Here is a 26,518-nt window from a genome sequence, read left to right on the forward strand (position 1 = left end):
CTGCAATGTATTAATTATGTAATTTATGCATTAATGCATTTCTATTTTCATTCCCATTGGGGAATTCAGACAATAAGTAGGAAAAACAAGTGATCCTACATTCATACACTACCTGTCAAATGTTTGCAGACACTTTCTCATTAAATCTAGTGGGAAAGTGTGTCCAAACTTTTGACTGGTAGTGTATATGAAACCCCATATGCAAAAAAGGTATATATAAAATGTAATTAAAAAACAAATGTTAAGATTTGTTCATCTAAAAAAATGTGTTATTACATTGACAATAAAGGTATTGAACCTGAAGTTGATCTTGTGCTTGAATGAGAGGAATGTTACTCCATTCTTGTCCGATCCAGGATTATATCTCCTCAACATTCCTGGGCCTTTGTTGCAGGATTTTTTGTTTCATGATGTACCAGATGTTTTCTGTTGGTGAAATCTCAGGATTCCAGGTAGGCAGACAGACCATTTCACCACCTGGACTCTTCTCCTGCAAAACAGCACCTTTATATTTTTTAACTATTTAACTATTATGTTAACTCTATAAATAGAGCCTTGACAGATGTGTAAGCTCTCTACACAACATCCATCAACACAACCTCATACTATCAGATGCAGTCTGTCTGCTGGCTTCCATCTGATGCTAATCCAGTTGCATCAGATGCAAACCGGGTGATCCATCTCTTCCTCACTAAACAGGACACAGGTGTCCAGGGTTTTAAGAATTTCAGTTTTTTTTACTCATCTGATCACAGAACAGGTTTTATGTTTTCTCGGTTTGTTTTAAACATCAGTGTTTCATGGCTTCTTTTTTATTATTATTATTCTTGTGGAGCATTGAACAAAGAGCACCTGCATTTGCGAATAGTTCAGTGAAATGTGTTCATTGATAATGATTTCTGAACGTGTACCTGAGGCCATGCAGGAATTTTTAGTGAAGATTCGAGCCTATTTTTGCAGTTCTGCCAAAGGCATCAAAGAAGATAATGAGTATTCAGTTTTGACCTTCGGTCTTTTCCCTTTTTGCACATACATTCCTTTAACAGTTACACAACATGTAACTTCCTGACATGAAATGACCGTTTTGTTATCTCCCAGCAGGTTTTTTGGTCATACCACAAAACTGAGACTGCTCTAGTTAACGTCTGAAATGACATCCGCATGAGCACAGATGGGTCAACATTTCAGTCCTGGTTCTACTGAATCTTTGTGCTGCATTTGACTGACATGGTTGACTATACCATCTTACTTGACCACCAAAAAAAATTAATTGAATTCTTTGGCACTGCAAAGAATTGAATTGAGTCTTATTTAAAAGACAGACTACATTGTGTCAATAGGTAACTAGAAAGCTGATCAAACTAAAACAACCTAAGGAGTTCCACAAGGCTTTGGTACCACTGCTGTTCAATATCTACATGCTTCCACTCGCTCAAATTATGAAAAACAACTAAATATTTTACAAAGTTGTGCTCATGACACACAAATGGACATGAGCAAATGGACAAACAATCCTACCAGGAGACTATAATCCAAACCACTCAGATAAAATGAATTGATCAAATTAAAGGATGGATGTGCCAGAATTTCCTTGAATGAAATGAAGACTAAATTGAAATACTAGTTTCTGAAGCCAAAGAAGAAAGATCAAAAGTCAGCAATCATCTTTAGACAGCTACATAAAAAATGAATGACAAAGCCAGAAATCTTGGTGTATACATGGACTTGAATCTCAGCTGTCACATTAAGACAGTGAAGTTGCCTTATACCAAAGATTAAAGGTCTGATGTCTCAGCAGGATTTAGAGAAATTTAGATGCATTTATCTATATTAAATCAGACTACTGTCACGCCATCCTGACTTTTCTTCCTAAAAAGTCCAGACAGCTGCTAATTGAGTCCTCCCCAAGACCGAGAAAGTGGATCATAAAACTCCAGTCCTCAGATCTTTACACTGGCTTCCTGTCTGCCAAAGAATTTACTTCAAAATCCTGTCGTTAGTTCATAAAGAACAGAATGGTTTAGGACCAACATATATTTTATGCATTTCTTTAATTTATTTATTAAAATTTTATTTATTTATTTAAATGTTTGTTTTTAGCACTTCCTGCACCCAGTTGTAATGCTTTTAATGTGTTTATATAAAGCATTTTCTGTTGTCCTGTACATGAAATGTCCCATACAAATAAACTTACCTTGTCTTTTTGATTCTCTTAATCTTTTCATATAATACACAAATGGGGAGTGGGAGATTCAAAATGTTTTGCAATGAGAAAAATTTTGCTCTAAATTTTTTAGTAAACTTTGTGGCAGATTGGTCAATCTCTGTGCTTCCAAACATCTGGGAGGAGCTCCCCCTGAAATGCTCCTTTTTTCTTTTTTTTTTTACCTAGTTATACTGGCTGGTTACCAGTTAACCTAATTAGTTCCCAAATGTGCCTTTTTCATTTTTATTAGTATGATTACTTTCCCAGCCTTTTGCTGGCCTGTTACAACATTGTTTAAATGAGTTGCTGCCATCAAGCTCAAAAATTAATTCAAACTTTCCATTAAAAAAACAGAAAACCCCAGTTTCAACATATTATGTTCTATTAAGAATAAAATATGGTTTTATGATATGTGTAAGTCATTGAATTACCCGATTAAACATTTTTGGGGGAATTGGAGTTATTCTGAATTATTTCAAATGTATAAAATTCAGTCAAGAGCAAGAACATTTTCCACAGCAGAGAATTTGGAAAATCATAAGTTGCAGCTGAGGGGGAAAATAAGGAATCTACAGCATGAGCGCCGTGTGCTCATGTGGTATCAACATGAGTCTACAGTGTAACTATCTGACAAAAAAAAATGTACTTGTAATATTTATCATTATGCCAAAGCAGTGACTGAGATTCAGAAAACATTATAATGAGAAAAGACTAATAAGTATACTAAGTTTAAACATGAGGTTAAAGATTAAATATTCAACATCCAAAAAATATCACCAACAATTTCTTATTTTCTGTCTTAGCACTTGTTCAAAGTGTAAATTATATGACAGAAAATAAGGAGTTCTAGAGACATAATGGATTGACATAAAACTACACGTTAAAGGTTTCAGGTTGTAACACCATCAGGAGTAAAATAGGTTGCAATACCCACATTAACCACTAATTGTCACTCATACATAAGAGTTCAGTTTTGTTACATAATTTGAGGGGGAAAAAAACTGTAAAATTTCTGCTGTTGAGACAATTAGATAAAGTGTTACATTCTGAAAAATTTGTTATTCAGAGTGATCAGTCCATATCTTTATGTACTGAGTTAGTTTACTGAAAGATTACATTTAAAAAACAAGAAAAACACATGCATTTGCTCAAATACTATTTAACATTTAGGTTATTATGTCTGCAAAGTTCCAGTCCAATTAATTTAATGCTACATTACACCCGAGGCAAAGACTCAGAAATCTGTTCTTTTTTTTAGATTTGACATTGACATTTAAATTCAGCTTAAATTCAAATAAAACAACTAAATAATTTGTGTTGTAATTACTTTATTTAAAAGTACTAGTGTACTATAAAGCAACTTTATGTACGTTCCTTCTTAAACTAATGTGTAAAACATGTTTATGTCAGTGAGGCTCCTGATATATGTGCATCAATGTCCTGAATAGCTTTGGAAGTCCTTCGAAGAGCCTTGGCAATGTAGTCCTCGTCTACGGTCTCATGGATCACTTCAGTAGAACCTCTTTCCAGGATTACATGCTCACCCTCCCCCCTTAGCAAGGGGGTGTTTTCCAGCAGAACTGGATGCAATATGTTAAAGAGCATGCACAGTAAATCTGAGGATAAAACATGTCATGATTTGCAAACTTTCATAACACAATGAAGCACATTATTTCATTAACTCTCTGTACGATCATGTGTCTGCCTGAGGATACAGTTGAATCGCTTTATTTTCTTCAGCTCTGTGGCAACAAGACTGGACCTTAATGTGAACACAAGGTTAAATGAACATTACTCTAAAACATAGTAGCGACTTTGATAATTTAATTAATCAGAAAAACATAACTTACAGATTATCTGCTGTCTGTGCCACATTCACGTGTTGCTCAACAAGCACAGAACTGGATGGACTTTGCTGAGACATTGTAGTCTTAGAAAACTGTCTGTCCTGTAAAAATAAAATTAGTTGTTAGTACATAGCTAACAGATTAGAGGCTTGAATACTTGAATCTGAGTTTCAAAAGGTGTAGTGCTATAAGCAGGGAATCATTTTGACCTCTTGCAAGCAGCTGGGTTCGACAGGGAGCTTCAGTAACCGCTTGGCCTGACTGTAGCAAGTGAGAATCCTGTGTAAGGTGTGACGATAAAATATTTATTTTAACTAAACGAAAGCCTTAAACGTACGGCATGAGTCTGTGATGAAGTGGGTTCTTACCTACTTGCACGACTCACAATAGAGCAGACAGAGTACATCTGCCCAGGTACATCGGGTGGAAGGCTGTCTACGTGGTAAGTTAGCTCTTTCACCTGCAAAATACAAACAATGAATTAGGGATACTGAAGAAAGCTAAATAATAGATTTAAATTCTTTATTTTACCTGTTCTGGCTGGACAGGAGGTTTGTGATGGGTAAAATAAGAGTTATGACCGCCTTTAGACCGGATGACTGAACCATCCCCTGGGGAAACCTCTATGACTTCACTCAGTATCCTACACACCAGGCGTAAAAACAAATACTGTAAATATCTTCCATCACCACATATAGTTTAAAGAGCCCATACTACATCAGTTTACAGGTTGTTATTGCTATTTTGGATTATTCTTGCATGAGAGAAAAAAAACACACACCATACAACACACACAGTGTGTTGCATGTCTGAGATAGTAGTCATTTTGTGGAGGAACACAAGGACCTCAGAGTTCAGCTAGACAATAGACTAGATTTAAAATGCAACACAGAAGCCATCTACAAGAAGGGACAGAGCAGACTCTACTCAGATCATTCAATATCTGCACAAAATTTATGCACATTATCTGGAAGTCTGCTATGGAAAGTGCAATCACTGCAGCATCAGAGTTAGACTAGACAGACTGATCAAGACTGGTTCTGTGCTCTGGAGCCGCGGGAGCCGATAGTCCAGGAAAGAATGCTGCACAGGCTAATGAAAATAACTAATTTCTCACATCTTCTGCACAACACAGTGCAGAAACAACAGTGTGTTCAGTGTGAGGCTTCATCGGGTTTAATGCAAGACAGAAAGGTAAAAGAAGATCATTCCTGCCACCAAGCTTCCCCCTCTGGAACTAGCCACAAGACAGACATAAATAAGTGATTTGATGATGATGATGATGATGAAGAGAAAAATACCTTTTTACCTACCTATAGGTGACTCCTTGACACCATAGTATTTTAACTAGGTCTCTTGGAGGGTCTAATTCTGCTTCGCTAGCCAGGGGGTCTTTATACTTCCACCTTAAATGCATGAGAAGAAGTCTGAATGAGTACAGGAACATCATTATATATTGTGCAATGTGTCCATCATTAATTGGCAAACCGGTGCTGATGAGGTGAAGGACAAGTTAGAGGCAATGCTTGAGGAAGTTGTGACCTTCTTTCTGCACATGATACATCAGGTACGTTCATTCTACAATCTCCCTGGTTTGAACTGCTTTTTTCCTCTGCTGGATCATCTTTACATTCAGACAGACAAGATGCCCAGTGATGACGGGCCAATGAGAGAGGGTAGGCCCATGCGGGAGCAACAGAACAGCACGAATGATGCTGGACCACTGTGGTGGACTGGTACATCTGTTCTGGCTGGGAAGACAGGAGAAGTTAATTGTGCTGGTAAAATTAAGATGTAAGCACAAAAATATCTTCAAGATTTACCTCCTGCTGAGCAGTGCTGACAATCTGAGGCAAACAAGATCCTGATCTTGTTGGTCCTATATTTCTGCCCACTCTCCCCTGATGGACCACTTTAGTCTGATCATCATCACTGACCAGACCACTTGTTTGTGGGTGACCATCTGAGCTGCTGTCAGGATCTCTGTTTAAGCACTGTTTAATGTGGTGCTGCTTTTGAGGCTGGCTGAGGCTGCACGTAAATTCAACTGAGAACTCTTCACCTGAGGGGGACAACGCCAACATAGCTTGTCCTTCCTCTGACCTGATGATGATCTCACCTCCAAGTCCAAGCTCAGCCTCACAAGAGGAGAGCTCAGGCCACTGCACATAAGATTCAATGCTGAAATAAGGCTGCCAAAGAAAAACACAACTTTCTTAAGTGATCTTATGACCTGCAGATCCGGGAGATTTATAGTCAGCTAGTTGGTGGTACCTTTTTTTTGTCATCAGAGATGAGTTCTCCTGGCAGATATGGTCGGCTGGCATACTGATTCCTGAATGCCAATGCAGCAACCAAAAGTTCCTAAGAGAGACAGACAGAGAGGTGAAGCACTTTCACATTGAACAGATCTGCCATTCCAGTTACTGTGCATTGATACCAAGGCCGGATTATCCAATGGGATTTTGGGCGGGGGCCCAGGGGGCCACACCCATTGGGGGCCCCTGTGGAGCCCACATAGGGCAAACACCAGCGGTTTAGACATGAAACAAAATGTGTATAAAAGCCAGATAGTTACACCACAGTGTCTAGTGTATTGCTACTGATCCCACTGGCTGAGAGATGTTAGAAATGTCGTTTCACAGTATATCATTCACAAATTTTACAATGTTATGGTGTGGAGTGGAGCCCTCTGGAACACTCCTGGCCCAGGGGCCTGTGCACTTTTAATCCGGCCCTGATTGATATATTGCTGGTTTAACACAGTAGAGGCACCTTGTACGTGCTGACAGTGAATCTGGTCCTCTGTCGGACTCTCTCCGTGGGTTGCAGAGGATGTCCGTGGGGATCGGCGGCTTTCACCAGCAGAAACTCACATCCGCATGGCGACAGCTGTAACTGCGCTCCGTTTCTGTAACGAACATCCACCGACTCGTCCTCATACATTATCATTAAACTGTCCTCCATTGCAGGACCAAATTTCCCTTATGGTCTCGACTGAGTTGAAGCGAAAACACGGATATAACGCTGACGTAATTAAAGACGAGACGTTTGGTATTGGCGCGCTCTTCACGAGGGAGCCACGCGGACCGGAAGTGACTTTGTTAGCCGCACCCCGTGAATGCCAGCAAGCAAAATGTATTTCGAGGAGTGTAAGTGTTGCGAAGTAGTCCCAACGATAAAAATGTTCCTGTCCCTATGGTTCTCCATGATAACCTGCAATATTGGTTATCAGGGTGATAGACATAATAAATACAGTAACAACAATAGTTCTCGGATTGTAATTCATTGACAATACTTATGACTGTGGTCAGGAGTATGTGGCTACAAAAAGCACATTTAACCTGTGCTGGATATTAACCTGGATATTAAAAGTGCAGAAGGAAAAACCAATAAACTTATAAGTCTGGCATTAGAACCACGAGAACAAGTGAGAAACTTTGGTGTCATATTTTTGACTGTGAACTCAGGTTTAACACCCACATTAATGTCCCTGAATGTAACTAAGACTCGGTTACAGACCGGTGGTGGGCCAGCTTAACCCAAGCTGGAAGCTTTATGTCTGATCCGACTGTTTTAGTGCTGGTGTCCTGTGAGACATTTATCAATTTGGCCAGACTTTACTTTGTGTCCGCCTGCAGGGATTACTACAGCAAAGACACTGTTCATCACAATGGCGGTTCTGTGGTTAATCAAAAGACAGATAGCATCCTTCATGTCAGGCTCCAAAAATTCACATTTTAACTCCAAAATAACCCTGTTCAATATAGCATCTCTTTATAATGATAGTTATGAGTAAAACTTACAAATGTAGCGTAATGCTGCCGCCCAGTGGTCAATAAGGATAACAACGCAAAGTGTAACAGGTTACACTTTAACCTGTGTAACCTGTAAAGTGTAACAGGTTACACTTTACACCATTTCAATAGGAATGAAATGGTGTAAATCTAATGTAAATTCAGTTTATGAATGTGCACATACATTTATTGAAATACATTAAATATTTATACAATATTATGTTATATTTGTTATGTGATGTTTTAAAGAAAACATTAAAAAAAATATGTTTTTCTAAAAATTTCACGTACCCCCTGGAATGCCTTGAAGTACCTCCAGGGGTACACGTACCCCCGTTTGAGAAAAAACATGGTCCTAAACCACTCTCACTACCACTTGGTGGCGGTAATGCGCCTCCTTGGTCTTTGCAAACCACCAATAAAATAAATAAATAAATAAAACATAGGAAGAAGAAGAAGAAGAACACGAAGAAGAAGCTGCAGTTCTACCAGTCTAGGTTTATTTACGTAAAGACGTGTCCAGTCCAACTGCTTCAGATAATAAAGAAATGGTACACCTAATTATGATAACGCCGTCATTCTTCTCTCCTTCAACTATCACACAGGAGCTGCAATGAAGGTGATTTCTATCTTCATGTATTCTTTTAAAATGTTTTCAGGTTGTAGCTAGCTGTACAGGAGCTCGTCCTCGGTGTACCGGGGAGTGCTGCTGTGTTACTCTGCCAGAGGAGGCTATCGGTAAAACTGACAGCAGATTTTATAGCCTCTGCTAAACATAAAAGATTAAGAGGACGACATGATTCAGGGGCATTATTTTTTTTGTATTTATTTGAGTGTGTTTTTTTTTATTTTTTTATTTATTTTTTTTATTTATTTATTTATTTTGTTTTTGTTATTCATTTGCAGAACATTTTGTACAACCGATGTGTAGGTTTATGTTTAGGTTTTAGATTGGTTTAAACAGTGACGTCTGTCATGTACATGTTGAATTCATATTGTGCTTGGGGTTTTATATTATTTTTAAATTAGCAGTCATATATGAATTTTATTCAGAGGGTTTGTTTCTGTGGTAAACTTGTAGTGCTGGTGCATGTTGCCACAATAACAACATGATAAAGCTTGATGAGTAGAAGAAATATTAAAGGGAAATTATTGTGTACATGTTAGGCAGGAGCCTCGTCCATGTGGGCTTCATGCTGCGGTCTGCTGAATGAAGTCATGGGTACTGGGGCTGTTAGAGGCCAGCAGCCAGGGTTTGGCGCCGGTGCTGGACCCTTCAGATTTGCCCCCAGTGCGGGATACTCCACCTACCCGCCCACCAGCTCAGGGAGTCCAAGTCTGGTTTGCAAGGCCTGTGGCCAGGCCTTCTCTGTCTTTAGAAGGAAGGTAGGTGTCTGGTCTCTGAGAAAAGCAAGCACAGCTTAACTGGTCTGTGGTCTGAATGAATGAAATAGTGAATTTCCAAAAGTAGATAGGGTTGTTGATATTTTAATAAGATGTTTTGTTGATGTTAAGGGTTCATAGTATATGGAAAACAAATATTAAAATAAATGACGATGCAATATTTCATTTTTCTGCAGCATGCATTGGTAAATTTAATACTAATTTTTTCCATTGAGTCTAGCACAAAAAAATATGAAGGCTGATTTTGGGAGCAGAAAAATGAGTAATATATACAAGTTGACTCACTATGATACAACTTTGTTAACATAATGTTCTCTCTTTCTGTCAGTCCATACTAAAGTTAGTAATATAACATTATTAACACAACTGGAAAGTTGGGAGATCGATTCCAGGCTTCCCCTAACAGGCCGAAGTGTCCTAGGGCAAGACGATAGGGGTATGAGTGTGTTGGATGAGTGTGTGTGTGAATGGGTGAATGTGACAAGTAGTGTAAAGCGCTTTGAGTAGTCTGCACGACTAGAAAAGCGCTATAGAAGTACAAGTCCATTTATATAATGATAGTTGTGTATTCCTGTTCTCCACTACATATAGAGCCTGCATTTAACTCTGTTAAACTGTACAAAAAATAAAAAATCTTTCCATCCATTAATTTTGAAGTTGGAGTAAGTTGTATTGTCATAATAACTTACCATGTAAATCAAAGATTATGTCTGATAAATTTCAGTTTGGCATCGATAGCAAAAATATTGTAGCTTTATTTGTTATTTAGTGTTTCTAAAGCTGTTTCTCCTACAATATCTGTATCTTTTATATAAAACATTGTTTAAGTCAGGATAAGCATAAACTTGAAATCGAATGTAAAAATTGTAATATGGACTTATTGTGGTTTTCCAGAAAGTAACATTTACTTGTGAGGTGTAAACCTAATGGTAGTTGACAGATGGACTGACATACTGATGCTGTAATATGAAATGCTCATGTTCATGTATGCCCAACAGGCTCTCATCCTGTCTGAACCCTCTGCTTCTCTCACTCGCCATGCCAGTCAAATCCCATGGCTTGCTTGTATTACTGTTTGATGTTTGTCACTTAAAATAAAGTGTCTCCTGTCTCATTGCCTGGTGAAAAGGAACGGATGTGATTGAAATGCACAAGAACACTGTACAGGCATTGATAGACTTTCTACTGATCTATTACTTGTCTTCCTAATTGACCGTTTTTCCTGTAATCTTAGAATTTATATAAACATTTGCATATAATATGAATAGTGATGAACAGCATCTGTTTGCCATGAGAGTATTTTCAGTGATAGACGGCAGATGGTGTGTACAAATCACTAATTACCTGATTTCTATCACTTCAGTTTGTCATTCTGTTTCTTCTGTAGTACATTTGCTCCGACTGCAAGAAGGGCTTCTGCTCTTTGTGCTCCGTGCTTCAGGAGAATCTGCGAATTTGTACCACTTGCCATTTGCTGAAGGCAACGGCTTTTCAGCGGCCTCGACTTATGCGTCTACGAGTGAAGGAACTGCGTCAGTACTTGTTGCTGCGCAACATTCCCACTGATACCTGCAGGGAGAAGGAAGACCTGGTTGACTTGGTGCTCTGTCACCAAGGCGTTGAAGAAGAGGAGGAGGACCCTGACACAGCTAGCCTCCACTCACGTTCTCTGTACACACCAACCCTTTCCACCACACAGTCTGCTTCAGAGCTGTCTGCCTTTGCTGCCTCACAGGAGGAACCACTCAGCAGAAGTGATAGCTCTGATACCAACCAGGTAAGAGATAACTTAACATGTGGGACCCACACACATCTGCCAGATATGTAGTTATCTGCTGAGGGAAAGAACTAAAACTGTCAGGTTTCCATAATATTCTTATTCCCTACATGGACATTCATGTTGGTAGTTGTCTATACTGTGGTCCATAAAACAAGTTTCTGCAAAAACATGTTTTACGTTAGAAGATACAATAGTGTAACAGATATTTTTCACCTACTCATCCTGTTGTATTTACAAATTCTAAAGTAGCTGAAAAGGCAAAGATCAGTAGTGAAAGTAAAGAGACGAAATAAATAAGTGAAGAAACGAATATAGAGGTGTTAGTAGAAAGTGAGCTTGACTTCAGGAACACTATAAATACTTGTACTTGACCTGCTTATGAACCAGTAAGCTTTTCTTTGAATGGAAGATACAAAGCTTTGTTGTTTCCAAGGTATCAATGAGCTGACTGAACAGCGTCTAATCCTAATCCTCAGTGATCCATGTGTTTCTCACGCATGGAGTGCTGCCTAATGCTTTCTCCTGCTGGTGTCTTGCAGGATATAGGCGATACCACATCAGTGTCTCTCCTCAACCTGGCCTCTAGTGAACATACACCTGAGGTGATCTATGTCTTCTGTTTATTTTACTGATCATTTGAAAGTCATTGAAGTGGATTGCTGTCATATTTTAAGAAGCTGATCAACGAAGCCATACTTTGAGGGTATTCTTGATGTGTTTTAATGTAAGAGTAAACAGGCCAATTTCAATATTTGGAAAATTAGATTGAAAACAAAATGTTTTTACAGAATTCTTCATAAATTTGAACCTTAATTGAACGGGGTAAATAAATAAGATTTGGTTTACAGACTTTAGACTTGTGGTATCTGTCTGTTTTTAGGGGGTAACTCACGCTCGCCGTAGGGCCAGAGCATCCCTCTCTGACATCTCCAGTCTGAGGGACATTGAGGACTTGTCTGTCAGACAGCTAAAGGAGATCTTGGCCAGAAACTTTGTCAACTATTCAGGGTGTTGTGAGAAATGGGAGCTGGTGGAACGAGTCGGCAGGCTGTACAGAGAGACAGAGGAAAACAGGAAATCATGTGGGTATTACCTTTGCTCTGGGGAAATGCTGTTTGCTTGTTGTCAGCTACAAATATCTCTCCTTAGTTATTTTTTTTTTAAAAAAATTGTTTAATAAATGCATGGTATAAGCTGTGCTGTAAGCGTGCTATTGTAAATTGCAATGGTAAGTGGATTTTTTTCTTCTTGCAGTGGAAAATGTGAGCAGTGCTGTAACCACAGGTGAGCTGTCACTGCCCCAGATACCAGCATTGGATACCACATACTATTTGTAACCATAGAAACTTGCCTTTTCTTCTTTTGTCAATATTTAAAGCTAATAATTAGCTGTAAGCTGTAAAGATCACAAAAAGGGACATTCAGATGAGCGTCTCAGTTATGATGAAATAAGTCATAATTTCTTTACTCCTCCCATAAATGAAGTGATGGCCTTCCCACCTCCTATCTGCAATGGTGCCATTGGAGGTAAGGTCACATGTTCTATCTGTGACACGCCTCCATTATGTGAGCGCAAACATATCTGAGCAGATCTGTATTCATTGTGCACCATCCTTCATCTGCAATCCACCCATTGCTTTGTGGAATCCCCATATGTGGTCCTGTGGAAAATCATTTAGTGTGATAAAAATGAACGTTCATTTATTCCATTTGAGAACAGTTTTTGCTTCCTGTGCCATGCTCCAGGCATGCAGATCCATTTTGAGATCAGGCTCCCTGAGTCACCAGTTTATGCGCTGAATGTGTTAAACTCATCATACTGTGTTCGCTCTCATGCATGCTTCCAGAGGTTTAAAAAAAAAAAAAAAAAAACAGCAGTGGTTGTCATAGAAACTGTAACGGGCAGTGACATTTGCATGCATGATTTTGTGAGTGTAATCTTACCCAGATAAAGGGGCTAGATCAGATTATGTTTTTTATGTGTGTATTTTATGTGTCATTTGATTTTTTTTCTTTTTTAAAATTTATTTATTTATTTATTTTTTTGTCCTTAACAACTTCCTCAGAGACGCTTGACATTTCTCCTCCCCTCTGCATTTCTGCCGTTGTCTTGCAGATGGGGAAAACTGCCCATTGACAGTTCACGATGACAACCTTTGCAGGATCTGCATGGACGCCGTTATCGACTGCGTTCTCCTCGAGTGCGGCCACATGGTCACCTGCACCAAATGTGGCAAGAGGATGAACGAATGCCCCATCTGCAGGCAGTATGTTGTGAGAGCTGTGCACGTCTTTAAATCTTAATGCACCGCTACACCTGCTTCAGACTGGGACAGTACCTTAACTCAACAATGCAGCTCATAAACTTGGAACCCCAAAAGACTTATTTTGTGAATGGTTTTTTTTATTGCCCAAATTCACACATTTGCACACTTATATATGCTAATTTTAAGTTTCTTTTACTTTTTGAAAAAAAAAACTGTCTTCATTCTTCAATGGTTTTTTTTTGTCTCCTAGTTTTTCCAAGAATGTGTGGCACAACCCACATACAGTCTTAAACACACCACCTTCAGATCTGCCTGTAATCTGCAGCTGGTACTCAGCTCTACTGTAACTCTTCTCTTTAAAACGGCTGCAGGTGATTACATATCTGAGTAAATAGATTCATGTTAAACCCCAACGCAGGACAGGAGAGGTTGGTAATCTAGGTGCCAAATAATTGGGTCTTGCCGTTATGCTTCTTACCTGTATTTTCCATGAAACTCTAGGGGACAGCGTGGAAATGTCAGCACGCTATTCCAGAAGCACTTTGTTCACAGTATGCCATTATGTATCACCACTCACAGCCCACCGTGCTCTGCAACCAGTCATAGTTGCTGAGGTAATGTTTGCTAGCACCTGAAACCTTGACTAGGTTAAACTAAGCTGAGAAAATCTAGTTAGAAATCCTTTTAGCCTTGGTTTTTAACTTGTTTAAATGTTACATATCCCTCAAATGAGCAGGTGTTCTGCTGTTACATTTAAAGAGGATTTATTTACTGGTATAAAGTCAATACATTCATTTTATTGTACAGATTTTATTTTGTTACACAATAAGTGCTTATTTTAATGCATTTCACATTCCTGTGATAACACAGAGCCTGTCATCACAGCAATAGCTAACCTCCGCAGTCATCTGTGTCCTGTCTCAACACCTGTGGAGACAAAAGACAACAACTGGTGCTAACTCATTCACCCATCTTTCCATTTTCCAGGATTTAAGATGAATGTTTTTCGTTTTGCTGTTTACTGTTTTGGAGTGAAATGAAATGTCTTGAGGCTTTTAAGCTGCTTATGAAGGAGTCATGTATTAAACTAATTAATCAAAAATGTAACTGCGTTTTCCGACGCCTGTGATATAAAAGCTATATAGTTAATGACTTGATAATATGAAATAGTCTGAGATTGGGTTTATTTTTTACAAGTTTATTTCCTGTCAGGTGACTTGAAATGTGTTTTAATCTGCTTAAGTTTGCTTGAGCTTGCTATCCTCCTTGAACCAGAGCATGACATGAAGCTTTATGACACTGGTTACGTTTCTCTGCCTACAAAACAAAACAGATACTTACTGTCCCTTTCCCTCTTGGTCCAGCGCTGGACCAAGACCCTTCCAACACAGTTACATTGCTGCTATCACAGTAAAAAGATGTCCTCTACAATCACGGGGAGTAGCAAAGCAGATTGCACTTTTTCTTTCAGAGAGTATACCTGTGTGCAAGGTTTGATCTTTGTATTTGGGAATGTTAAACTTTTTATTTTGATAATTAAAGATTGTAATTAAAGCCGGATTTTTGCATTAGTGTTTAATGCAGTTTAAAGAAAAAATAGCTATATATGCACTTGTGTGTGTGTGTGTGTTTCTATTGCAGGTCTACTCAGCCATGATTTATTACTCCCCAAATTTAATTTTAACTAAAACATTTGCCATTTTCCTATTTTTCATTTATTGGACTTCGTGAGATATTTCATATTTAACTTCTCAAACTGCGTGTTGGTTCTGACAAGTGGTACACTGCAGTTCAACTTCAATTAAAACTTGACAAAATGCAGCTCTTTAAACAGAAGAAAAGCTGGTGGGATTTTCTGATGACCAAACTGGCTTGCAGTGAGAAACAATGCCCATAAGCCCTGACTCAGACAAATAAGTCAACTTTACAATAACACTGATGGTACAAATGAAATCCTTTTAATGCATATTAGCACTTCATTTTTTAATTTACAAATATAAACATCACATTCACCTGAGGCAACAGAATACAGCACAACACCCAAAATACAACACCTAATGTTTGGAATACATTTTTGTAACTTGTGAAAATACTTGCAAAAGGTCAAAATTAGTTACCTGCATTTAAAAAAAAAAATCTGGGGTTGACTGCATTAAAGTAAGTTGGTATTCAGTTTGGTGTGACTGCAAGCTTCTTGTTACTAAGTGTTGAACTTCAACTGGACACTGCAACAGGCTCAATCCACCCTGATAAGTTATCCACAAGCAATATTTTGACCCAACTATGTGAGATGCCTATGTCAAAGTTACTAAATAAATACAAAGTGGAATTAAAAAAAAAAAAAGAATAAAATCAATAAATTAATATTGAAATATTGAAAATACTATCAACAAAACACTCCACATTTAAAAATATAAAATGTAAAACATTGGCGTGTAACAGGAATAGGAAATCTGTTTACTGCTGAATTACATTCAAAGTAATCAAAGTATTTGTGATCATTTACTTACATCACATGCATTTTCTTTAATCTGATGCTGACATGACAACAAATGCAGATTTTGGCACACGTTACTTTTTTCAGCTAAATGATGGACATTTGTTGTTCCTCAAGCTGTACAGTCTGTAATTCAGCTCCTGAGACACAAAACTTATTAAATGATGCTTGTACAAAAATACTATTTTCAAAGAATAAAAATAACCCAAAAGTCAATTACAACCACATCTTTAGAAAAGTACAGTCTCAACAGAAATACATGCATGCCACTTTGTCATCTGTCCAGTGAACATTTATCACCTACATTAGAGTCCAAGATCTCCGCCAGTCTCTCACTTCACGTTATCATGAGAGTGATTCAGATACTTATCACAGGACCAGTTGTTCCATTAAGTGCAAAGACAGTCTGTAAATGTTAGTGTCTTGTTATGAACTAGCTTGCCTTCTGCAGCAGTTTGTCCTCTTTCAGTTTGAACGGTACACTCACAGACATCTCTGCGATGAACCTTTCGCAGGCCTTCTTGGTCACCTGTTTGCAGAAGCGTAGGTCAATCTGACAGATGCTTCCACAACGCTTAAAAAAGTTCAAGGAATGGTCTGTGACTCTGTTACAAACTAAAAGGAAACAGAACAATAATCAGATGTGTGTAGAAAAATTCATTACTGATGCCTTCAACATTCATGTTTGCTGGAACTAAATTTGGAAGATCAATTATTTACTTCTTTACAAAAGAACAGAAATGTACAACTTTTCATTTCAACTGTGTGATTAAGTCCATTATGCCTACTCATGACTTTTCCTTAAACAGGGTTTTTTTTTTTGTTTTTTTGTTTTTTTTTTAAATCAAAGTATTTTTAGACAGCGCTCCATTCAAGATAACATATCTTCAGTGTCGGTCAATACCTTGATTAAAAATTCCATCATAATTTTAAAGACACTACCAATCTGAGCGTAGTTCAAGTCTGACACCTGCGTTCATGCTACAGTTAAGCTCAGTCCAAGCAATGGTGACTAAATTTCCTTTTGTAACCACTCCAAAATGTGCAATTCTACATATTAATTCAACAATCTTGCCTGATTAAAGCGCTTCTCAGGACTCTTTGATGACGTGTACAGAGAACAGCGCTCCACCACAACTACTGGTTGTTTTTCATTTGCTGTCACATATAAAACTACTAACATCTGACTAAGAGAAAGGAAAACACAAAGTCCTTCTCTGCACTAATAGTCAGGTTACTCAATCCTAATTTCTGCATTTTAATGCACTTCCCGAAAGGCAGCTCATAGAGCTAATCTTACCAATCAGAAAAATCTGACTGATCTTGTGTAACACTAGACAATGCATCTACTAAAGTCATTATGTTATTTCCAGTCAAAGTGCAGCCTGCAGCATTTCAATAATTTAGTGACTACAGCTTCATGTCCTGCAGTGCTCCAGTATAAAAAATGCATTAACAACAGAAAAGCTTCTTTAACATGTAGACTGATGGCATGTTAAATAACAAAACAAGATTGTCATTAAGCAGCTTCAGCGTGACAAAACAAGCACTTTCCTAAACTCTCCCACTACCAATTTGAGAGCTTTCAAATGGTTACTTTAGGGAAAAGCTATTCCTTTGCTGAGACATTTGAGTAAAACAAGACCATTCTTGTTGCTTCTCATGCAGTAAAGTCAAATCAAACATTACACATTCATAAAAGATACAAGCAATGATACTGCAGATGTGGGGATTGTTTGCTTTCTACTGGCAAAATTTCTACTTACAGAAAAAAATACCTACGAATGAATAATATGTTTATGTTTATTAGCTCCCTGTCCCACTTGTACAAACTACTTCAGCTCCACGGTCTTACCTGATAGGTTGATTTCTGTGAGGGAGTCTCTGGTTGTGGTTCCTGCTGCTGTGAGCAGGTTGACAGACTGGTCGTTGATGTGGTTGCAGTAGCTCAGATCCAGCCTGGACAGCAAAGGCATCTGCCGGCTGATGAGTCGTAAGGACGTGTCTGTGATGTCCAGCCCTGCCAGTCGTAGGTCCTCCACGTTGCGCAATTTGCAACGGTTATCCAGTTGGCCTGTTAAATCACATAAAGTAAAACACTAATTAGTTTAATTATGAGAGCACCATAATCTAAAATGATACCTTTAATGAATAGTTGGAATAAAGCTTTTTCTTTAGATTGATTGTTTTTTGTTTTTTTTTAATGAAGTAAAAAAAGAAAATAAGAAAATAAAACTAAATGTTCTTTTTTCTTATTTTTACAATGTGAACAATTATTTAAAGTGTTCATTTTGCTATTGTCTGTTCCAATCCTGGGTTGTAGGGAGAATTTACAGTGACCAGTTCAGCTAATATTTGTGTCTTTGGACAGTGGGAGGAAGCAAGAGTACCCAGAGAGAACCCATGAAGATCCATGAACACAATACCACTACAGGCTGGAATGTTGATAGACATACAAATGTACCTGCAAAACGCATGACAGATCTTTACTGAGTAATGTACAAGTCCTATTGATGTTTTCCCCCAATTAGTTATATTTCCTTTTGAGGGAGCACTATACTCCCCCATTCAGTATCAATCTTTTTTTCTAAAATATCTCTGTGCGCCAACAGGGCCGATTGAACTTTGTTGCTGTTCATGAAGCAATGTGATAATGGTGATGATAGAAAAAACAAAACGAAACAGCAGTGACTGGTCAGTTCTGCACTGCATTTAGTGTTATAAGACAACCTTCCAAAACGAAAGGTAAAAACTTTTCTAAATAACTAAGGCAGGCTAGCGTTTAGCTAACTATTAAGGTGATCAGCCCAAATGATCAACATTAATAACGTTTTTCCTGTTCTTATTTGAGCATCACCTTTTGAGGCCAACTACTCTGCCATACTGTCTTTTGTTGGGTAAATTGCAAAATTTGACTGAGAAAGGATTGCACCAGAATTAATGAAGCTATACAAAGACCCAAATGAGAAAAAAAAATAAACCTCCTCAGCTGGAAAGCTAAAGCTCCTTACATAACAATTTTATTAGAAAGAATCAGACTTTAAAACTTAAACTTCATCCTCATTAGCTAAAAAAAATAAAGTGATTTTAGATCTAATCTAATAACCTCATTTGCAATCACTGAAAAATTCTACCTCCACAGTTGCACTGCCGACACGTGATGCACTCACAGTAGAGCATATGGTGCAGCATGCAATGCCTCAAATACCTGGTCTATTGTCTGTGGGCGGTGAGAGGAGGTCCCTCATCTGTGCATCTTTGAGTCCCTCCACCCATTGGACATCTAGAGTGCGCAGCAGAGGACAGCTGGAGGTGCAGAGTGCAGACACAGCTGCCCAGGAACAGCCTGACAGCTTTAACACTCGCAGACCTGAAAGTTAGAGAAAACATTTTCAGATACTAATGCAGCGTAAGAGAAGCAGAGATCACGTCACTCATGGTCAAGTACCTGGCAATCTATTAATAAGCCAGCTTAGTTGCTTTTTGGAAATGTTGGTCCAACTAAGGTCCAAGGAAACTGGCTGTCTGCGGATAATCCCACTTAGCATAAGTGGGGTGATGGAGGTGCAGCGATTTAGATCAATCTTCGTCCAAAGTCTCTTGTCACAACACCTTGCCGGGGAGAAACATTGGTGTAAGCAGTCGTGCCAGAACAAAAAAAAAAACAAAAAAAACACACAAACAAAGCACCAAACTTTTGTTCACACTTGGGAGGTTTTTGATTCATTACAATAAACTGTTGTTGAAGTGTGTGTTGTGTGTTTACCATCTGTTCCACGTCTTGCAAACTCTCATGCAGACGCACAGCTCCTGGTGTGAGAGATAGCGAAATATCTTCATCCAGACCTCACGCTGCATGACGTGTGCTTTACCATCTTTAAGGGGGAGTCTGTCAGGAGGTGGGCTTATCGGAGGGGGGCGAATGACGTGTCGCTCCATCTGGACACACTTGGGAGGAGAGCGTGGGGGCACTGGCCGGGTGGTTGGGGTGCTGCGGTTGAAGCCAAGTGGAGTGATCTGACTCGGGTAAAAGTGGCGTAACTCCCAGGGGGTCCCGTTCATCTCTTTAGTCTTGAGGTGGGACCTCTGATCACCAAGGTCATTACCGTTGCGGAAAAGCTTCTTGGGTTCCTCGTTTTCGGTCTCTGGTGCCACCTTAAGGGGCTGCCGGTTCTCGTTGGCCAGGCAGTCCTCCGTCTTCTGGATCTCCTGGTTCAGTGCTTTGCTCAGTTCTCGGCTCAGTTCTCTGTTTGGTAGCCGGCGCTTACGCCGGGCTTTTGGACGAGGCCCCTTCTCCTGCGTCTCACTGCCACCCTCGCTGCTGGGTCCGGCTTGTGGAGAGCTGCAGTGAGATTGGTCACTGTCTGCAATTGGCGTTTTAATGGAGGCGTTCAAAGGATCACTTTTGTAATCTCCTTCCTCCTCAGTGTCCCCTAACCGCCCTTTCCTGTCTACACTGCTCCGGTAATAAGTCTCTCGTCCTTCCTCATTGTCTTCCTCATATGCATCTTCATCTTCCTCTTCTGTATTGATTTGATGCAGAAGTTTGGAAAAATAAGGGTCATCTGCCTTTTCCTGGAACATGGAAAAGTGATGAAAATGACTGATATTACTTCTGACAGAACAAGTCAAACTGCCCTCAAACACTCCTGTTAACCAAATACAAACCTTCTTCCTCACACTCGTGTCATGTTCCTCGTCATTATCATCGTCAAACAGTTTTCTTTTCTTTCTCAATTTGTCTTCAGGCCTGGGCCGAGACAGTCCGCTGGGGGAAAGCAGTGGTGGCTGTCGGTGGAGAGCCTCCTCAGGCCGGTACCTGGGTGTGTCCTCCTTGTCTGGTCTCCTCTTGCCTACAGAGGAAGCATCGCCCTCATCCTTCGTAGGCTTCTGTTCCCTCAGCAACGAGCCGGGGAGATTAGAGGCGTACTTGAACCCGGGACCCCTTTTTTGCTTCAATACCAAGGGGGACAAAAATTGCAAGACAACTTTATACCTTTAGCCTATGGTGACGCGAAAAAAAAAGGCACAACTGTGTACCTTAAAGGTTGCTTAACATTTGCTAAACTCATCCCTGCAGCCAAAGTCTATCACTCATCAGTGGTTTCCTGTTTGTGTGGGTTGTTTTTTTTTTTTTTTTAACACTGTTAAGTGTGAATAAGTTTTGCAAACAAAAGTATAAACAGGAAGTGGCACACTGATCATCACATATAAAACTGTAATACTTAGAGCCACAGCAAACAGGGAAGAAAGTCAAATACAAAAAACTTAGCAGTATTTTTTTGTATTTAGTTGTTTTGTTTTTTTCTTTCTAACCGAGTAAACTTCTCTGAAACAAGCATATTCGTACTCACTTTTCCACTCTTCCCAGCATGGTTGCATTTGGGACATTCCCAGCAGTTAGGGAGTTCATCGTTCACCACCCCTGAGGCATCACTCACCTGAGGCAACAAAGGGGAAAGTGAGTAGAATTTCAAGCAAAACAAGCTTTAATAAAGTCCTCCACAGTGTGCTTGACACAAACAGGGGAAATGAAACTAACTGTTGTGACGTGTGCTTGTCAAGCCGGTCAGCTTAGTTCAACCTCAACCACAGTTAACTCTTGCTTCTTGGATGATAAGAGGAGGGATAAGTCAAAGTATATTAACTGTTCTTGTCATTCTGGTAAATGAAAAACAGCCAAACAACCAGAGTCAGAAAGAATTATTTACATAAACACTGAGAACAAGGATTATCATCTCTTGCTCTTGAAAGCAAAACAATAAGTACAGGCTTTAAAGACTGGTTCGACAAGGTCTTTTGCAACAACTCACATTCTTTTTGATATGACGGTTAAAAACAAGCTGCTTTGTATGTGAAATGTCTTCAGGACAAATGACGTTTAGTTTCAGAAATCTATCTAATTGTAAAGGTTTCACATGGTGGGAGTCAAAATTCTCCAATGTGATTGCATCATTTCTTGTTGAGCCCACATCCGTATGGTCAGTGCACTACATAAACAACTCCACTTCCACATTAAATTAACTTCACTGACTAGTCCAGCAGCCTGAGTCACTCCCTTAATGGTACAATGATCTGGGATTCTTGGCACATTTCTCACGGTGAGTCACCGTGTGAATAACTTGACAACCTGAGGTGGAGTTATTCTACTGTTCCCAGTTTGGCTCTTTTTTTTTTACCTTGAGACAGTTTGGATGGACGATCTCGTTGCAGATAGAGCACTCCATCAGCATAAAGTTGAACTTGTCTTCCTCATCCTCCAGGGTGTCCTCCTTTCCTGCTTCTTTACACACCACACACACTGCAGTGTGGGGCAAGACAGGCTGCATGGATTAAAGAAACGAGAAAAGCAGGATTTAACATCGATACACTGGGGTCAATACTGTGTATTTACTCCTTCAAACGGAGACATCAGGTTAACATTTAAGATAAACTTGAAATAAGGAAGGACCATTTTCTTTATGAAAGCAGTAAATCCACTAAGAAAGTCATAACTTCTACAATCCTGTCAGTGCAGACTCACCGCAATGCATTGCCTCATAATACAGGACTGCTTCATGCGCCCCGGACCGCCAAACTTCTTCATGTCCTTACAGAAGTGGCACTCTCCACACTCGCTCCGGAGGCACGCCTCACACTTTCGGCAGCGTGTCCTCCTGCGTCTGGCTCCAGTTGAGCTGCGGTTGGAAGGCAGCTTGACAGCTGATGATGGTCCCATTTTGGGTTTTGGCCGGTTGGCTGCACGCTGCTGGAAAACAAATGTTTAAATTAAGTAAATGAAAGTTTAAAATCGACACAGAAAATTTGTCAGCCACTACAAGGATGTTCTTAAAGTAAGCTGCTGATTGCGCTTGTATAATCTGGACATCTATACTAGGTCATTGATGTTGCACAAACATGTGGTATGCAAGGCAATTATAATCAGTCAGCCATTATACTGGCCCAGCATTTCAACATCAATATTGAATTTCTGCACAAAAACTGAACTACAATTATCTACTGATCATCGATTTAACAACTGTTAATTAGGCATAGTAAAATCCACTTGTCATTGATGCTCTACCATGCATATTTTGGTTAACAAAACTTAACACAAAAGGCAAACATGGTCCAATTAAAGAGCTACATTTGCAAAATAAAATAAATAAAGTTTATTTGCGTTATATGTTAAAGGCAACAAATACCTGCAGAGTATACAAATCAAAAGCTGATGGGGGTTTAAAAAAAAAAAAAAAAAAAAACGTGTCTCACTAAGATTATCTACAGAAATAAATGCTAAAGAAAGAAAAGCTTGAATAATAAACACAGATTTGGTAGGAATTTCTCATTCTTTTGTCTCTTTCCTGTTGCCATGACAGAACTGAGAAAAATACGACAAATTTCACACCATCACAGTGGTTCTTGTTTTAGCAGGAGAGGTTACCTTGGTAACACATTTGCCTTGCTGGTGGCAACTGTTTGTATGAGAGACTACAAGAGATGGATAAAAATAAGCTTATGAGGCGTGGTTATCATTTCTTTGAGGCTGTCAAGATTTTTCCTGGCATAAATTTATTGTTCCTGTCATACTGGTTAAAACACAAAGCATACATACTATAGATCAAAATATACCTTTATATTTACAGTACATTCTATTTATTAGAGTACCAATGTTTATTAGGACTTTCTCTCCCAGAAGAGTAATAAAGCTACTGCTGCAGAACAGACAGGTATAACAAGTACAGCCAAGATAACAGGATATTCCAGATAAACCCCTATCTGCCTTGTGTTTATCTCCAAGTAATGGAAAATCCTCTCCTAAATTAGCCAGTTATTGACATGGTGCTTAATTATTTTATTCATAATAAATGTGAACTGTTAAAATGTAGGAAATAAACATTGTGAGGCTGTTAGGCAGCTGCTACAGGAGTGGCTGTGACTCACACTGTGTTTTAGCTTAACTTCCTTATCACTTTTATGACCTAAGCTGACAACTATTTTTCTGATATTCTTGAAGCCAGATTTGCGCAGCCCCATAATATAATTGCCTTACATATCACATGTTTGTGCAACATCAACAATCTAGTATAGATCACTAGAAAGAAGAAGAAAACCATATATGCACAGTTTCCCCCACAACCAATATCTGACATTTCCTGACTCTGAAGCATGCACGTCTAACAGTTTAGACTTGTCCAGAGCACATATCTCTTCTGCCCAAACTCAACTAACCCTGATGCAAGATGGATTCCCTGTTCTGATCTATATACAGGATGAAGCAGGTATGGAAAAAAAGTGTGGATGGGTTGCATTTCTGGTGCAAATCTGACCAAATTCATGCAAATGGGCTCTATTGTGGGGTGCTGACTGGGCACTTACACAGCATATATAAAGAAAATGTCACTGAAATAAAATTGATAAAACATGCAAGAATAAGAGCTTTCAGATAAATCATGGAAGGGATATCAGACCAACAGAGAGTGAGGATATACAGGTGAATGCAGCTTACAATGTAACAGAGTATGGTCTCCTTAAAAAAACTGTAGTATAAATTGTCTTTCCTTAACTGTAGCCTCACAACAATGTGTTAGGAATTTGGGATTTGTTACTGAGGCCTTTAACACAAACATAGCCAATATGTTAAGCACAATCCTCTGACTCAACTTTAGTGTGGACTTCAGTAGGAGAAAGTCACAAGGTTCATCATCTGAGTGGTCTTCATAACAGCTGCATTGCTCTCTCTAACCATGTGTCTGAATAGTTGATGATGCATCTTTAGTGGGTGTTTTGGGTACAAACATTGTGTGAGCACAAAGATTTGACTCCTGCATCAACACTTCCCATATTTTTCATGAAATGCAAGAGCCAAGTTTCTGATAGATTGTGGAATGTATTGCACAAGGTGCATAAGACAGCATTTATACTGCTGACCCCTGTAAATATGCACTTCGGCCCACAGATAAAAACTTTTCACACATTATGTTGTGTTTAACATAATCTGATTAGATTTTACCAGCACTGTTTTTCTCCTGGCCCAAAGCTGGAGGACAAACACAGAGTTAATATCAAGCCCACAGCCAGTGCTTAGAGGGGGAATAGCTGTACCACAGTTTGGGAACCAGTGGACCACCAAGCAAAATAAGTGGAGTCACTTCATTGTTCCCTCTCCCCATCCCCCTCCACAGTCCCTGCCTCAACAACATTTCGCGAAAATCCTTCTTAAAGGCGCAAGGTGGTGGGACAAGTTTAGGAAGTACAAGGGAAAAAAAACAACAACAACATTTACAATATGGCAGGTTGGGGAACATGAGGAAATCACCGTTTCAGTCAGTACAAAAGCTGTAGGGTCTTACAAGCAGCGAGCAAGTGAGGCCTGTTTCTGGTCACTGCAAAGAATTTGAATCATGATTAGATGAAGCTGCTGTGTATCAAGAGGTGGTCAGTACAAAATGGGTCAGTTGTGGCTAACACGATAGAAGAGTCAAGGAGGAGAGAATACGTTTAGACCGTCACAGATCAAATCTAATGAGTAATCTTAAACACGTAATTAACATTTAACTAGCCTGATCTGGCAGACTGCTATGAGTATTATGATGATTACACACCTTTTTGCTTTCAACCTGATTCACAGAAACAGAGAGGAGCGGGTGTAATGTTAACCAGAAGAAACGACAAAAATGTGAAACGACTTTCTCACAGCGCACTCAACAAAATACACACCAACAAATTAAACTTGTGTAATATAGTGTAAATTTTCGTACCTGTTCAGATTCTGACTCATATTCCTCATCGTCTCCACTCAGTGACAAGGCCATGACTCCGCTCTCTCATCGTTTGTGAACAGCAGAGGAAACTAACATGGCTGAACAGGCCTTCAGCTTAGCTCACCCCCTCCTTCCCGTTACACCAACACAGGAACACCAGCTGCTGGCTATGTTCGTGCTGCTTAGTTCAACAACCATAGGAAACACTAACTTCCCCATTGCCTACACATCACTATTAAAAAGCTTAAAAACAACAACAGATATTTCTTAAAGTGTTATAGTAAAATGAGACATTATATAATCGTAAACACGACTCCATCTGTATAGTATTTCAGAAATCTTCCTCAAATAACTCATACCTTGCTAGCAACTACTAGTTATGATTATCATGAATGCGACACCGAGCTTACAGGAAGTGAAGATGGGCAGGTAAGACAAGATTGTTCACCCCTACACATATCCGGATTTGCTTTTTTGCCGTCGTCTGTGTTGTTGTTTGTTTTGTTTTTTGTGAGTAGATGATCTTGTGACAGATGTTTCTTTGATTTACATAATGTCAGAATAATTACAGATTTTATAGCTTATATTACCCGTGTATAAGAATGAAAGAGCGGCTAAAAATATGTTTTCGATATAGTTCACATTTCTTCTCTTTTGAAGCCTGAACATGAAAATAACACAGAGCACCTGAGGAATGAAAGCTGTAATAAATTCTAAAATATGTTGATGTAACGTTTTAAAATCACATTTATTGTACAAATGTACTGTACAGTTGTGAAAAACTGCAGTTGAGTCTATACTTGCAAGCATGCATACTGTAGGCGAGTCGGTTTAATTTCAGATTCAATGAAACACAGAGTAAACACAACAAGAACAGTGACAAAGGCTTACACAAACTTTAAATGGTTTATATAATAATGACGGTACAAGAAAATTGTGTAATGCAATGGTATGTAGAGTTTGAGAATGATTTACTT

General features: G+C 39.1%; 3 protein-coding genes across 4 annotated transcripts; 1 reads left to right on the plus strand and 2 right to left on the minus strand.

The window, feature by feature from the left end:
- Positions 1–3,607: 3,607 nt before the first annotated feature.
- Positions 3,608–7,031, minus strand: cUnh5orf34 (chromosome Un C5orf34 homolog; the record flags this gene model as incomplete). The annotated part of the gene is made up of 11 exons (XM_079251700.1): positions 6,829–7,031; positions 6,328–6,417; positions 5,877–6,245; positions 5,542–5,804; positions 5,367–5,459; positions 4,585–4,696; positions 4,422–4,513; positions 4,263–4,332; positions 4,057–4,154; positions 3,898–3,968; positions 3,608–3,786 (listed from the first exon to the last, which is right to left on the minus strand). The coding sequence occupies exons 1-11, from the start codon at positions 7,018–7,020 to the stop codon at positions 3,608–3,610; spliced, it is 1,629 nt and encodes a 542-aa protein (XP_079107826.1). The 5' UTR covers positions 7,021–7,031.
- A 1,315-nt stretch (positions 7,032–8,346) lies between these two features.
- Positions 8,347–13,575, plus strand: rnf34a (ring finger protein 34a). The gene is made up of 7 exons (XM_079251155.1): positions 8,347–8,469; positions 9,018–9,236; positions 10,642–11,031; positions 11,574–11,636; positions 11,915–12,116; positions 12,289–12,318; positions 13,151–13,575. The coding sequence occupies exons 1-7, from the start codon at positions 8,464–8,466 to the stop codon at positions 13,336–13,338; spliced, it is 1,098 nt and encodes a 365-aa protein (XP_079107281.1). The 5' UTR covers positions 8,347–8,463; the 3' UTR covers positions 13,339–13,575.
- Positions 13,576–15,286: 1,711 nt separating this feature from the next.
- Positions 15,287–25,671, minus strand: kdm2ba (lysine (K)-specific demethylase 2Ba). Of its 2 annotated transcripts, none has more exons than XM_079251153.1 (10): positions 25,539–25,671; positions 22,322–22,546; positions 21,978–22,121; positions 21,153–21,239; positions 20,467–20,751; positions 19,565–20,373; positions 19,247–19,410; positions 19,007–19,168; positions 17,654–17,872; positions 15,287–16,413 (listed from the first exon to the last, which is right to left on the minus strand). In XM_079251153.1, the coding sequence occupies exons 1-10, from the start codon at positions 25,590–25,592 to the stop codon at positions 16,232–16,234; spliced, it is 2,331 nt and encodes a 776-aa protein (XP_079107279.1). In that variant the 5' UTR covers positions 25,593–25,671; the 3' UTR covers positions 15,287–16,231. The 2 variants fall into 2 exon arrangements, with proteins under 2 accessions (XP_079107279.1, XP_079107280.1); XM_079251154.1 differs by having other exon boundaries at positions 22,322–22,543; positions 25,539–25,625.
- Positions 25,672–26,518: the final 847 nt, after the last annotated feature.

This window comes from Telmatherina bonti (assembly GCF_933228915.1).
Source record: "Telmatherina bonti genome assembly, chromosome: 13".
Classification (NCBI taxonomy): domain Eukaryota; kingdom Metazoa; phylum Chordata; class Actinopteri; order Atheriniformes; family Telmatherinidae; genus Telmatherina; species Telmatherina bonti.